General features: G+C 43.3%; 1 protein-coding gene and 1 pseudogene across 1 annotated transcript; one reads left to right on the top strand and one right to left on the bottom strand.

Moving 5' to 3' along the window:
* Positions 1–2170: 2170 nt before the first annotated feature.
* On the bottom strand, positions 2171–3574 carry LOC139470396 (uncharacterized; annotated as a pseudogene).
* Positions 3575–10672: 7098 nt separating this feature from the next.
* Positions 10673–12037, top strand: LOC139458351 (uncharacterized). Its single transcript, XM_071239749.1, has 4 exons — positions 10673–10769; positions 10863–11009; positions 11160–11375; positions 11604–12037. The coding sequence occupies exons 1-4, from the start codon at positions 10673–10675 to the stop codon at positions 12035–12037; spliced, it is 894 nt and encodes a 297-aa protein (XP_071095850.1).
* The last annotated feature ends 690 nt before the right edge of the window (positions 12038–12727 follow it).

Raw genomic sequence — 12727 nt, 5'->3', positions numbered from 1 at the left:
GCATCCAATCGAGCTGTGGTCAGAACGTACGTCAAGGGATTGTTGTCAGTCATCACCACAAAGTCATGACCATACAAATAGTCATGAAACTTTTCTGAAATTGACCACTTTAAACACAGAAACTCCAGTTTATGTGCAGAGTAGTTTCTTTCAGAAGGTTTCAATCCCCTACTTGCATATGCTATGACTCGTGGGTGGCCATCTTGATGCTGATACATTACTGCTCCCAAACCCTGAGTGCTGGCATCTGTATGGAGCTCGAAGGGCTTTGTGTAGTCAGCATACCCTAAAAGGGGAAGGGATGAAAGGCATGTCTTGATTTCCTCAAAGGCTCTTTCTTGGTCCTGACCCCACTTCCATATCATAGTCTTTGTGGCTTGTTTCCTGGATTTCTTGGCACACTTTGGCATCAGTTCAGACAAAGGTCTTGCAATGCTAGAAAAGTCTTTCACGAACTTCCGGTAATAACCAGCAAATCCGAGAAACTTCCTAACTTCTTCAGGAGTTGATGGTGTAGGCCAGTTCTTTATCTTGTCAACCTTTTCTGGGTCTGCCTCGATGCCATTTGCAGAAACTATATAGCCAACATATCTCACCTGGCGCTTGAAGAATTTACACTTCTTTGGCGCGAGCTTCAGTCCACATTCCTGGAGTCTTCTGAAAACCATCTCTAGACGTTGAACATGTTCCTCATAAGTCTTGGAAAAGATTATAAGGTCATCGAGGTAGATGAGGCAGATCTTCAGATGGAGTCCCTCGAGACACTGCTCCATAAGTCGCTGGTAAGTCGCTGGGGCATTGGAAAGACCAAATGGCATCCTGTTATATTCAAAGAAACCCAATGGTCCAGCAGTAAAGGCAGTTCTTTCCTTATGGCTCTCCTCTATCTCAACCTGATGGTACCCGCTCTTCATATCCAAAACAGAGAAATAGGTCATGCCTCCTAAACAGTCTAACAGCTCCTCGATACGTGGTAAAGCATAAGAATCTTTGATGGTTCGGTTGTTAAGCTGTCTAAAATCTATACACATCCTTAAAGCTCCATTCTTCTTCCTAGCTAAGACAACATTGGATGCCCAAGGGCTATGTGAAATTCGGATGACTCCTGCAGACAAAAGTTGTTGTAAGTGACTTCGGACCTCATCAAACATGGCTGGTGGTATTGACGATGTCTTTGCTTAAAAAGGATGGTCATCTGTCAAATCAATCCGGTGTTGAACAGCTGATGAGTGCCCAAGATCCTCTTCATTCTTGGAAAAGATGTCCTTGAACTTCAAGATAACATCAAGGCCTTGTTCTATCTCCTGAGAAGTCAAACTCTCTTTCTCTATTTCCACTTGTTCCAATAGAGCCTTCTCATCTATAGGTCGACCACATGGTGCATCCTGCAGAGTCACTGGTTGAAGTTCACAGAGTAAGGATCTGGGAGGTATAACTATGGTGCGGGTGGTGATATTGAAAACATGCACTTCGATGTCACCTGGGCTGTCCTTGTCATAAGTGATGACTGTTGGAGCTATGTCGACATCAGAAGGAATGGATGCCTGTGGAGTTGGTTGTAGAAGAGCACAAAGTCTAGATGTCCTCAATCCCTTGGTTACTTGACCCTTCACTACAACTCTACCATTAGCTGGGATCATGACATTCCTGTCTTCAGCGCTTCTCACAAGTCCAAGTCGCCACTTGTTCCATTCCAGTTCCTTTTCTCCAAGCACAATAGTCCTGTAGGTTAAATACCATGGGGTGTGCAATGGGGCCTTCTGTAGAAACCTAGTTCCATGCTGGTTCCGGCAATTGTCCAATAAGCAGTTCAAGATGTTAGTTCCTAGAAGTACTGGTACGCGGGCACTGTATCTGGTACTTGGTACTATAAGGAATAAACATGGAACAGCATCCACATCAACACCTCCTCCAGTGATGGATACATCCACTTTAATAAACCCCTTATATGGTAAAGTCTTGCCACCTGCACACTCAATGTCCAAAATATTACCGAGTGGCTCCAGTTCAATGTGCTGTAACTGTTCCTCATAAAAGGACTCAGGTATGATGGACACTGTGGCTCCTGGGTCAAGTAAAGCTCGAACTGGCTTACCATCAAGCATGATGTTATCTTCATTTGTTTGACCAACTAATCCTTCAGGTACTCTGTTGGGGTTCTGAAGTAAGTCTAGTGGTGACCCCTGCCCATAGACCCTTGCCAGTTTAAAGGGCGGCAAAGATGGTCCAGACAAACTCGACATCCAATGGCAATGTGTCCTGGGTAACCACATCTGAAGCATGTAACTTCCTGAGACCTAGTAGGATAAGGATAATCCTTCTCAGGTTGTGGTGGATACGGGTTCCTCTATGCACCTATCTGAACACCAGAAGTAGGAAGTGTAGGTCCCTGTCCTCTATGGTTTACTCTTGTACCTCTGTAGTAAGGGTTTGCTGTAGCTCCAATACCTTGTGGTGCGTAGACTCTATCATCTGGTCCTTGATCCAATCCGTGGGGTGAGAAGGATCCATATGGGGTAGCTCCTTGGGGTGGTGCAATCACTTCCTGAGAGGTAAATGGCAGATTGCCTTGGCGTCTGCCCCTCTGTTGACTGGGGGTGATAGCCTGGTGCTGATAGGCATAGGCTGTCCCCTGTTGCTTGGTCGTCAGATCTGTAACCTGACTTTGCAAATGTTGGATAGCAGAAGTCAGGCTATCAATATCTTTCCTCGTCTCTGTATCTGACTCGGAGGACATCTTGGCAGTAGCAGTCCTATTCCTAGGTGATGGTGTTGGATCTCTTCCTTGCTTCATGTCATACTCGATCTCCCTCAGGGATATCCTGAGTCCATCAAAAGAGGAGACAGAATCAAACTTATGGCCGGACACATTCTTCAATGATGGCCTAAGACCACTCCACAACATATTCCTCAGCATGTCATCCTGTTCTTGAAAAAGAATAGCGTGGTGATCCGTGACTTTGGAAAGCAAGTGTTCCAAACGGCATCCCCATGTAGCAACATCTTCAACTTCACCCTGGGAAGCGCTATAAAACTGAGCCAAGAGAGCTTCTCTGCGCTGAACAGTTCCATAAATACTGTAGAGTTTGTTCAGTAAATCCTGTATTGAAGCCTTGGATCCTAACCTCATTGCTACTCTAGCTGCCTCTCCCTTCAAGGAATGCCTGATGGCCTGATCCAAGACATCTGGTGTATAGATTGTTGACTTCAAGAGACAATCCACTTCGTAAGTCCAAAGGTCAAATGAGACATCCTTGCCCTGAAAATCGCCACTAAACAATGGCAGCTTAGGGAACTGATGGTACCCTACAGCTACAGGCTTAACATCCTGTGTCGGTGGCTGAGTAGGATGTCCAGATGTCTCTTTATATTCCCCGGTAAGAGGGCCTTGGCGAGAATACATGTCCTTGATCCAGGCTTCAAAATCCTCAGGCGTGTCAGCCTTCGGTTGCATCCCCAACTTCTTAAAAAGTGTGGCCATGCCTTCCAGCTCCTCATCCTTGAACTCCATGGTTAAGGAATGCAGCAGAAGTAGGCAAAGAAAATAAACACAACTGCTCAAAAAGCAGACCATGTGCCAACGAGGTAAAGAGGGAATATCGAAGGGTACTAGGAAGTCAAATGAGTGAAACACTAATCGCGTGGTGAGTGTGTAGGATGTACCAAGTGATATAGAGGGTCACACTGGCAGGTAACTATATGAGTATGACTAAGGACCCATGCACTGAAGCATAAAATAAGCAATGTGATGCATGCTGCAATCGTGCAGAAATACAGCTATGCTGTACACGTGTGTAATGAAGCGGATAAGGCGAGTTCAAGTAAATTGCAGAGTACCTGTACCAACTACTAGGGAAAACAAAGACAAACAAGTGGAATGTCTAGTTCAGACAACTAATACACAAACTAAGCTGAAAGGCAAACCCTCCCAGCATAGCACGTGTGAAGGCAAAGTGTAATAATAAACTCCCCCCAAAAAAGAGTGAGTGAGTTTGGTTTGAGGCAGGTTTAAGGCAGGTTTAAACAGTATTCCCGTTATATCATGGAGTACAAAAGAAAGAAACGCAACACAAGTGTACACAAGATAAGGTGTACATATACTTGAATATAATGCTAGGCATACGACAAATCCCAAGTTGAAAACACAATACTTACAAAGTGTATTTACAAACCAAGCAAGAGACTTAATACTAAATCTACAGACAACACAGAGGTAGAGGAAGGGGATGTTAGTAACAAAATGTAAAATGTTCAAAGAAAGTGCAAAAGTCTGTTGTCATACAGTCAGTAAATTAAGACATGTTTAGCTTACATGCTGTTTATACAATTAAATTTTATTTGCTAACCTTTTATTTGATTAAACAAGGAGAAAAAGTAGAAATGAAATCAAGCCATTTTCATACACTCATACACACTGAGTACCGTTATATAAGTAAACTAACTAAAAGCTGATGGTAAACTAAATCAAAACTATACAAAAATAAACTAAGCTAAGCTAAACTTAACAATACCAAAGTAAACTAAACTAAACTAAACTAAACACATGACATAATAAAGAACCTGTAGCTATGTAGACAATGTTGGTACCAACAGGATAATGAGAAGTAGCTGACAAAGAAGTCTACTGTAATACAATGCTTTGTACATGAACAAAATACAAAATATGTGACGTAAACAAAGTCACAGTTTACACAACTTAATTGAACTGGCGCCAGGTACAAAGTAAATTTAAAGTTAAATGCTAGCTAGCAAAGGATGTAACCTTTATACAATGCATTAACACATGATGGGGACTCACATGATCAGAATGTCCATGAATTGAATGGAATGTCCAAGCAATATCCAATATTGGAAAAGTCACAATAAACACACAAATGTCACGTGACAGTGTCCAAGGTCACACAAAGGTCACTTCAAAGAAATCATCAAAAGTGGATGTTGCTGGCGATCTATGTCGTTCCTTCCATGGCGACTATAGTCCTCACTGGGGGCTCCATTTGTAGCAGGGCAGTGAATGATGTGATAGCCAAACACACGCTACGGGTGAGAGACGTTTATTTCGCCAATGGATCGGTCACATATTTATCTATCTAATATGTAGTATCTAGTATCTACACCCCTGTGGGTGTGACTGGGGTGTCTTCCTGACTACCGCCGCAACTTATAATTCCGAATATCTGATTTTAGATGATTCCACCTGTCAACTTGTCTGTGCAGGAAATGTGTGCAGACTGAGAACATGCTGTGAGACAAAGGGTCAACTTTGAGGGTTAGCTTGGCCAATCAGTTGAGCACGTCATGGATTGGGTTTGTTAAGGCTTACAACATGAAGGACATATTAACTACATTTAATCTATCTTAACTAATGATTTATGTTTAAAGTTGAACACTTAAAAGCAGATACTGAAGATGAATAAAATAAATATGTACAATGTTGTATCTGTCACATAATCGGTATACCGGTGGCTTCGTGTCCAATACGTATTGCGATACAGTTTCAATATCGCAATTAATTGCCGCCATTTAAAAAAAGTATTACCTATTTGAATTTAGTCTTTCAAAGGCGATCGATAAAGCTGATGTCACATTCGATTAGAGTTATGTCCCTTCCTATATAATAACGCGATATGCTATGAGATCTCGCCGTATCCATGGTAACAAAATGGCGGATCACGACTGGAAAGTCGTGAGAAATACTCACGGTAAATGCGATGTGTGGCAGCATTTTAGTTTGAAAAAGCGTAAAATCAATCGAACAATTGAAGAAAATGTTGCTGTTTGTAGAAAATGTTAATCGTTTGTAAAATACGCCAGCATGAACAAACATAACCACGCATCTTCAAAGACACCATCCGACTTTGGCAGGAAAGATAAGCCCATCAACAACAATGTTATCTCAAACTCGTATTGAAAAAACAAAATCGAATGCAAAATCAACAAAACAATCCCCATCTCAACCTACCATAATCAATTTATTTGCAAGTACTAAGAAGTACAGGGACTTTGAACCAGGGGTCCGGAAACCGTCATATGCGCTGGACATGTCCGATTGGGAATCTCAAATGTCCGGTTTAAAATATTGCTTACTGGACATTTAAATTTTTCTGTCCAGACATTTTAAAAAGTATTGTCCGGACATTCTTAAATTTTGACCGGACATGATCAATAGTTAGGACTGAGCAGTTTCTGTCTGCAGTTGTAACACAATGAAGATTATCTACACTGACAAGCTTTGTTTGTTTTGATTGCTGTAAATACATCGTACCGACAATGATAGACCAATCGGTCAATCACTGTAATAGGCAATAAACTGAGTTGACACTGATTAATCGAGGATTAATTACTGAGAACATCTTGTTAATTTGAGTAAAATGTGTTTACAACTGTACATAAATACCTTGCATCATCGATGTACCTCATTATCCTCACAATGCTACGATACGTAACCTCAGACAAGAAGCGAAAGCGTGACGACAGCCAGTCGACCGATGCAGATCAGTCAAGCAGATCTGCCAAACCCTCAAGTCTGAATGATCATGTTGTAAATCGTGGCTAACTACTTTCACTTGGTTGACATACAATGAGGATTTGCAGATTTTATTGTTTTCAGTAGCTAGTCGTAAATTGAATCTTGATTGACCGCCATTTTGCTTTCTGTGACGATCAATATCAAAATTTTTTATGGTCAATAATTAAGTCCAGATGAAAAAGTATTCAAATAACTATTGCTATCAACGATAGTTTAGGATTTATGATTATATTGTCTGTCTTGTTTTTAAATAATCTTTAGTTTAAAAAAAAAAAATTCCCGTGAGGTCACGTGATAACCAAATATGGGATAAAAGTCTCGATCCAAATGTTACAACGCGTACACTTGAGCAGACTCATGAATATTAATTAGTCCGTTCACAACGTTAACAGATCGTTATAACAGAAAAAAACGTATGTTTTCCATATACATCTAAAATGATATTATTTGTTATTAATTGTCCGGTGAATTAAACAATTTAAATTGAAACAATTCATAATTCATCATATTATGAATACGTAACAACTTGTAATTTGTGTGTAAAAAGTCGTACTAAAATACGCTGTTTGAAGGGGGCGTGGCATAAATGTAAATGACCGATTTGGATTTTAAATTTTCCGGACCCCTGCTTTGAACCCAGGGCGAAGGAGATAACTAACATGATAGCCAAATTTATCATCATGGGACTACGTCCATATAGTATTGTTGATTCTACAGAGTTCAGAGATCTAGTCACCTAGGTCTAATGAATACTATGATGATAATGTGTCTTTTCTAGTAAAAAAAAAAGGTTTGTTTTTACCCAAATAAACTGACGTCCAAAAGAAACTTTACAAACTGAAAATATAAATTTCAGACAAAGTATAAATTTTTTGCGATGAAGTCTATCTAAAACACATAACCTAAACACAACAATAGTGTGTGCAGAAAATGTTAATCGTCTGTTACATGTTTGTGAGATAACACACGAAAAAGTGAAAAACGTGCACCACGGACAACTGCAAATGCACATGCGGGTAAGGGTATAAAACGATTGCAACAGCAAGTCAGACATCCACAGTGATAAAAAACACAAAAGAAATGCCACGACTCACAGTCGAACAACGTGAACGAGCCTTGGGTATGGTACAGATGGGAGCCACCCACGCCCATATTGCAAAAACCTTCGGTTGCTCCCGTGCTGCCATTACCAACTTGATGCAACGTTAAAGACAGACAGGGCGGACCGCTGACAGGCCAAGAACAGGCAGACCCAGGTTGACCACGCCCCATGATGAGCGGTACTTGCGTACCTTGCACCTCCGAAATTGCTTCCTGACAGTGACGTCATCAGCGACAAATGCCTTAGGTCACAGACAGTGGCCAGGAGACTCAGGGCTCATGGAATCAAGGCTTTTAGACCATACAGAGGACAGCTATTGACAGCGCAACATCGTCGTCTGCGATTGAGATGGGCCCACACATTACAACGTTGGCAACGACGTGACTGACAGAGGGTTGTCTTCACTGACGAAAGTCGATTCTGTATGTTTAGGGCTGATGGAAGACAATGTGTTTACTGCCGAAGGGGTGAATGAACGGCGGCATGTTGGGTGCAGGAGGTCGTACCATATGGTGGAGTAAGTGTCATGGTGTGGGGAGGGATCTGTGGGCAGGAGAGGACACCGCTGGTCATCGTTGATGGAAACTTGACAGCTCAGCGTTACATGGATAACATTCTTCGTCCAGTTGTCCAACCATTTCTCCAACAGCAGCCATGTGGTGTCATTTATCAGCATGACAACACTAGAGCCCATACAGCCAGAATTGTCACTAACTTCCTCGCAGCTAACAACGCCAACATCCTGCCGTGGCCTGCACGCTCACCCAACATGTCCCCCATAGAACACCTCTGGGACTTGATGGATCGTTGTGTTCGACAACGACCACACTCTCCAGCCAACCGGCAAGAACTGATCTTGGCCCTCCAAGAAGAATGGCGTCAAATCCCACGTGACCTCATCAGACGACTGACTTTTTCTGTGCGTCAAAGAGTTTTTGCGTGTATTGAGGCATTTGGTGGTCACACACGCTACTAATGACTTGTTATTGAACATGAGCAATTGTTTATGTACTCTGCCTATTGTCCATGAGTGAGTGAATATTGCTTAATGCCGCATCAGCAATTTTGCAGCTATTCGCGGCGACTATTGTCCATGATTCTGAAAGCTTGAGTTTTGTACCACACCCAACTTTGGGGGGCTCTGACGTCATTCTCGGTCGCGGTATGATTGTCATTTTTAGTGTTGATTATGTTGATATATTGATCTTCTCAATACACTTTACTTCATGCATGTATGTTTTGTTGTTTTTGAGCAAGAGTGATTTCAAACTCTGGTAAAGTTTCTTTTGGACGTCAGTTTATAATAAAACAAGTCTTAAAACAGAAGAATTTCTTTATTTTTTCTCAGAAGTTGAAAAACATTTGGTTTTGGCAATATATTGTGGTACATATCGCAATACACGACTTTGTACTGCAATATATTGCAATACAGGTTCAAGGGGCAATACCCATCACTATTAATCAGTCTAGTTTCTCCGACACAGTGTTCAGCGTACTCCATGGTTTCAGCCTGTGTTTTGATGCAAGACGAGTAGGCTAGTAGCTGCATATTACAATGGCTCCAGAGTTAAACTTGCTTAACAATAAACAATTAATTACATTTGGTACTAACTATGAAATGACTTTATCATGCTTATCCAATCCATCGGCTAATTACGTTATTAACTTGATTACCCCTTGTAACCGAATCACACCCGGGTCAGCACCCTGCACCGTGCCCAGGGCACTAGATCCTGCGCAAGCGTTATCCCTCCTTTGTTACATCTCTATAGTCCACCATTCGCGCACCGTCTCTATTCAAGTACACACATGTATCTAATCACTTTCGCCTTGTATGTTTTCTTTGTAGACAATCTAATCCGTTTTGCCTATTTATGCTTTGAATACCATCTATTTCAGCACTCATTGTATCACATTTATTTCGCTCTACTCGGGACATTGAACACTTGTGGATTACCGCCTCACCACCTCGACCTTCCGTGATACGTCCAAAGAGAAGAGCAGCCATCAACCACAAGCTTGTGAGGGAAGCCAGGAAGGCCAGGACAACCAGGAGACAAACCCACGGGAGTACACATTGTACAAGAGGCAATAGCTGATGGTGAGTCTTCAAATAACGGGAATATCGAAGGTTGCACATCTACGCTTCATCCCAAAAATACAACTGACGTGCATTCGGCAAAGCTCATATATGCTGTCCAGGCTACTAACTCAGGTACCCAGGTAAAGAAGCAACTGGAAAAAATACCACAACGAGGCTGACGGTGACACAGCTTGGCCAGCCAATCAGAATAACCAATAAAGCAGCAACCAAAGTGCCTGTCCCTGGCAAGCTGGACTTCAGATTTCCACATTTTCATGTGTATATATGTTAGTAGGCACTCCAAGGTACGCACAACACATGGGTCTTTATCCTACATGGAAACCATTAGAACAGCGGCACTTCGATTTGGGGGGGGATGCCTAGTCGACATATGACCAACAACACAGACTGTCAAAGGACCCCTCACGCTGCTGGGACAATATTGACGGGGACTTGTGGCTGAAGTACATGGTCACACAGCCAGTACAACAACCAAATGGACGGGGCGCAATGACACAGGGGGACATCGTCAATAAGGTATGCTGGAATTTTAATACATTTGGTTGCAGTAGGCACAATAGTAAGTACACGCACAAATGTGGTAAGTGTGGCAAAAATTCCCACGGCTCTAGGACCTGCTTTCGAGGGAATGGGGCCTAACAGACGCCATACAAGCCCAACCAACCTTTCCCCCGACAGCAAACCAGTCCCCAAGAAAGGTAAATTCAATGGCCCCTTCCCCCGTGGATCTCAATGAAATGGCACCCTGGTTACACCAATATGCTGAGGTCAATTACAGAGATGCAATTTACTTATTGGTAGGTTTTAGTTTGGGTTTTAAGCTCGAGTTCCAGGGTAGCCACACGGGCCGCCTTGCACGAAACTTGCGATCAGCCACGCACCAAGACATGGCAGGCTACGTCAAACAAAAGCTACAAAGGAAGTTGACCTTGGCAGGATGGCTGGCCCCTTCAAGGACACCTCCCTGGACAACCTCCAAGTATCCCCAATAGGCCTGGTGCCGAAGAAGCAGCCATGCTGTGGTCAACATTTAGGTAAGCATGCGGTAAGCATTCAGAAGAATTCCGTCTAATTCACCATTTATCCTATCTCAGTGGCAAATCTATAAATGACTTTATATGACGCAGAGGCCTGCTCCGTGGTGTATGCCAGATTTGGCGAAGCTATTCATATGGTTCAACAACTAGGAAAGGGAGCATTACTAGCAAAATTCAACATTCAGTCGGCCTTTAGAATTATACCAGTCCACCCATCCATGTTCGAGCTACTCGAAGGTGAGTTCTATTTTAATAAATGCCTACCATTCCGCTGCTCCATATCTTGCGCCATATTCGAAATAATTAGTACCTTCTTGCAATGGTGCATGCAATCCCATCTACCAATGTGTCAGATCATGCATAACATGGACGACTTCCTGGGCACAGCAGGCACAGCAGGCACCAGCCACTGCTCAGACAACCTCAACGGATGCGTCAATACACTGGAACAGCTTGGGGTCCCTATGAACCACAAGACAGTGGGCCCCACAACACAACTGACATTCTTAGGGCTGGAAATTGACACCAATGCAATGCAGATCAGAATCCCAGAGAACAAGATCAAGGAGGTGACAGGGGAAATCCAAGACATCATGTCGACAGGTAACATAAATGTCACAAAAAGGGCCCTTCATTCCCTCATAGGCAAGCTTAAGTTTATGTGCAGGGCTATATCAATGGCAAGGGCATTTAGCCACAGGCTTATCGACCTGCTTAGCTGGGTCAAGGAAGACCTACAAATGTGGTTAACATTTCTCACGAGTTAAAATGGCATTTCAGTGTTTCAGTATCAACTATGGGTAGACAACGATTTTCTCCAGCTGTTTTCAGATGCAGGCGCAGGGGCTGGCTTTGGGGCCTACATGCAGGGCAAATGGTTTAAGGGCACATGGCCAACCCATTGGGTGATGGATGGAACTTCACGGGACTTGACGCTCCTGGAGCTGTTCCCCATCACACTGGCAATCCAACTTTGGGGCAAGCAACTAGCGAACAAAAAGGTCCTCTTCTACTGCGACAACCAAGCCGTCGTCGCAATAATAAACAAACAGTCTACCAAGGCCCCCAGAGTGATGAGACTACTCCGCCACCTAATCCTTCAGTGCCTCCGATATAATATTCAGTTAAAGGCAAAGAATGTATGTTCCACTGCTAACACTATTGCCGATGTTCTCTCAAGGTTTCAGCTGAAACGCTTCCGAGAGGCAGCACCATCTGCGGACCAGAACCCCACACCTGTCCCGTGCAACATATGGCTGATCTGAGGCAGGAAGTGGGTAGACTCATACAACAATCTCTATCTACAAACACATGGGCTACTTGCCAATCAATGCTTTACAACAGTTCTGGTCTGCACATCAACTACAAGAGGTGTGGGCAGTCCTGCTGGATCCAGTTGTAAGCTTTATTGCTGATCTTTCAGTCACTCACCACTCCTACGAGGAAAGCCTGAAGTGATGCAGGTCTTAGATGTTTACCAGTTCGGTGAAACCCACAAGCATGGGTATGGTACGGACAAACCTAGAAACATAATCGGGGCGAATTGGGATTTAAACCCACAATCATAGGTTTCTGGCGTGCCCAAGGGATGCAACTCTGCACAGTGAATCGCAGCGCTTTAGACGACTGGGCCACACGTGCCCCCAATAAAGATTGAGGGGATGCGGAAGAATATCAACTGCGGACTAGCCAACTGAGTCAAAGAGCCTGTCGCTACAATAGTGCCACATCCCCAGATCCTGGCATCAGGCATCCACCTCAGTGACAAAGGATTGTGTGTGTTACGGACAATTTATTGCATGCCCTGGCACTTGTTTCGCGCTAGTCAGGTTATCTCCACAGGTTAGTGTTTCTTTTCAATACACAGGCGAGCTGGGCAGCAATGCTATTTCCGCATATGGCATGGTCGTGGGTGTGGGGTAGCACTCTGGTGCTTTGTGGCGGGGTTCTGGTGG

Source organism: Haliotis cracherodii, unplaced genomic scaffold (genome assembly GCF_022045235.1).
Source record: "Haliotis cracherodii isolate W230 unplaced genomic scaffold, xgHalCrac1.p SCAF_1, whole genome shotgun sequence".
In the NCBI taxonomy this organism is placed as follows: domain Eukaryota; kingdom Metazoa; phylum Mollusca; class Gastropoda; order Lepetellida; family Haliotidae; genus Haliotis; species Haliotis cracherodii.
This window is presented reverse-complemented; position numbering and strand designations above follow the sequence as displayed.

Excerpts from the sequence above, each read along its gene's own strand:
- LOC139458351 (XM_071239749.1), top strand. The coding sequence starts at position 10,673 with ATGGCTGGCCCCTTCAAGGACACCTCCCTGGACAACCTCCAAGTATCC. Across the intron at positions 10,770-10,862 it reads ATGCTGTGGTCAACATTTAG|AGGCCTGCTCCGTGGTGTAT; the intron begins GTAAGCATGCGG and ends TATATGACGCAG. Across the intron at positions 11,376-11,603 it reads CCAAGACATCATGTCGACAG|ATGCAGGCGCAGGGGCTGGC; the intron begins GTAACATAAATG and ends AGCTGTTTTCAG.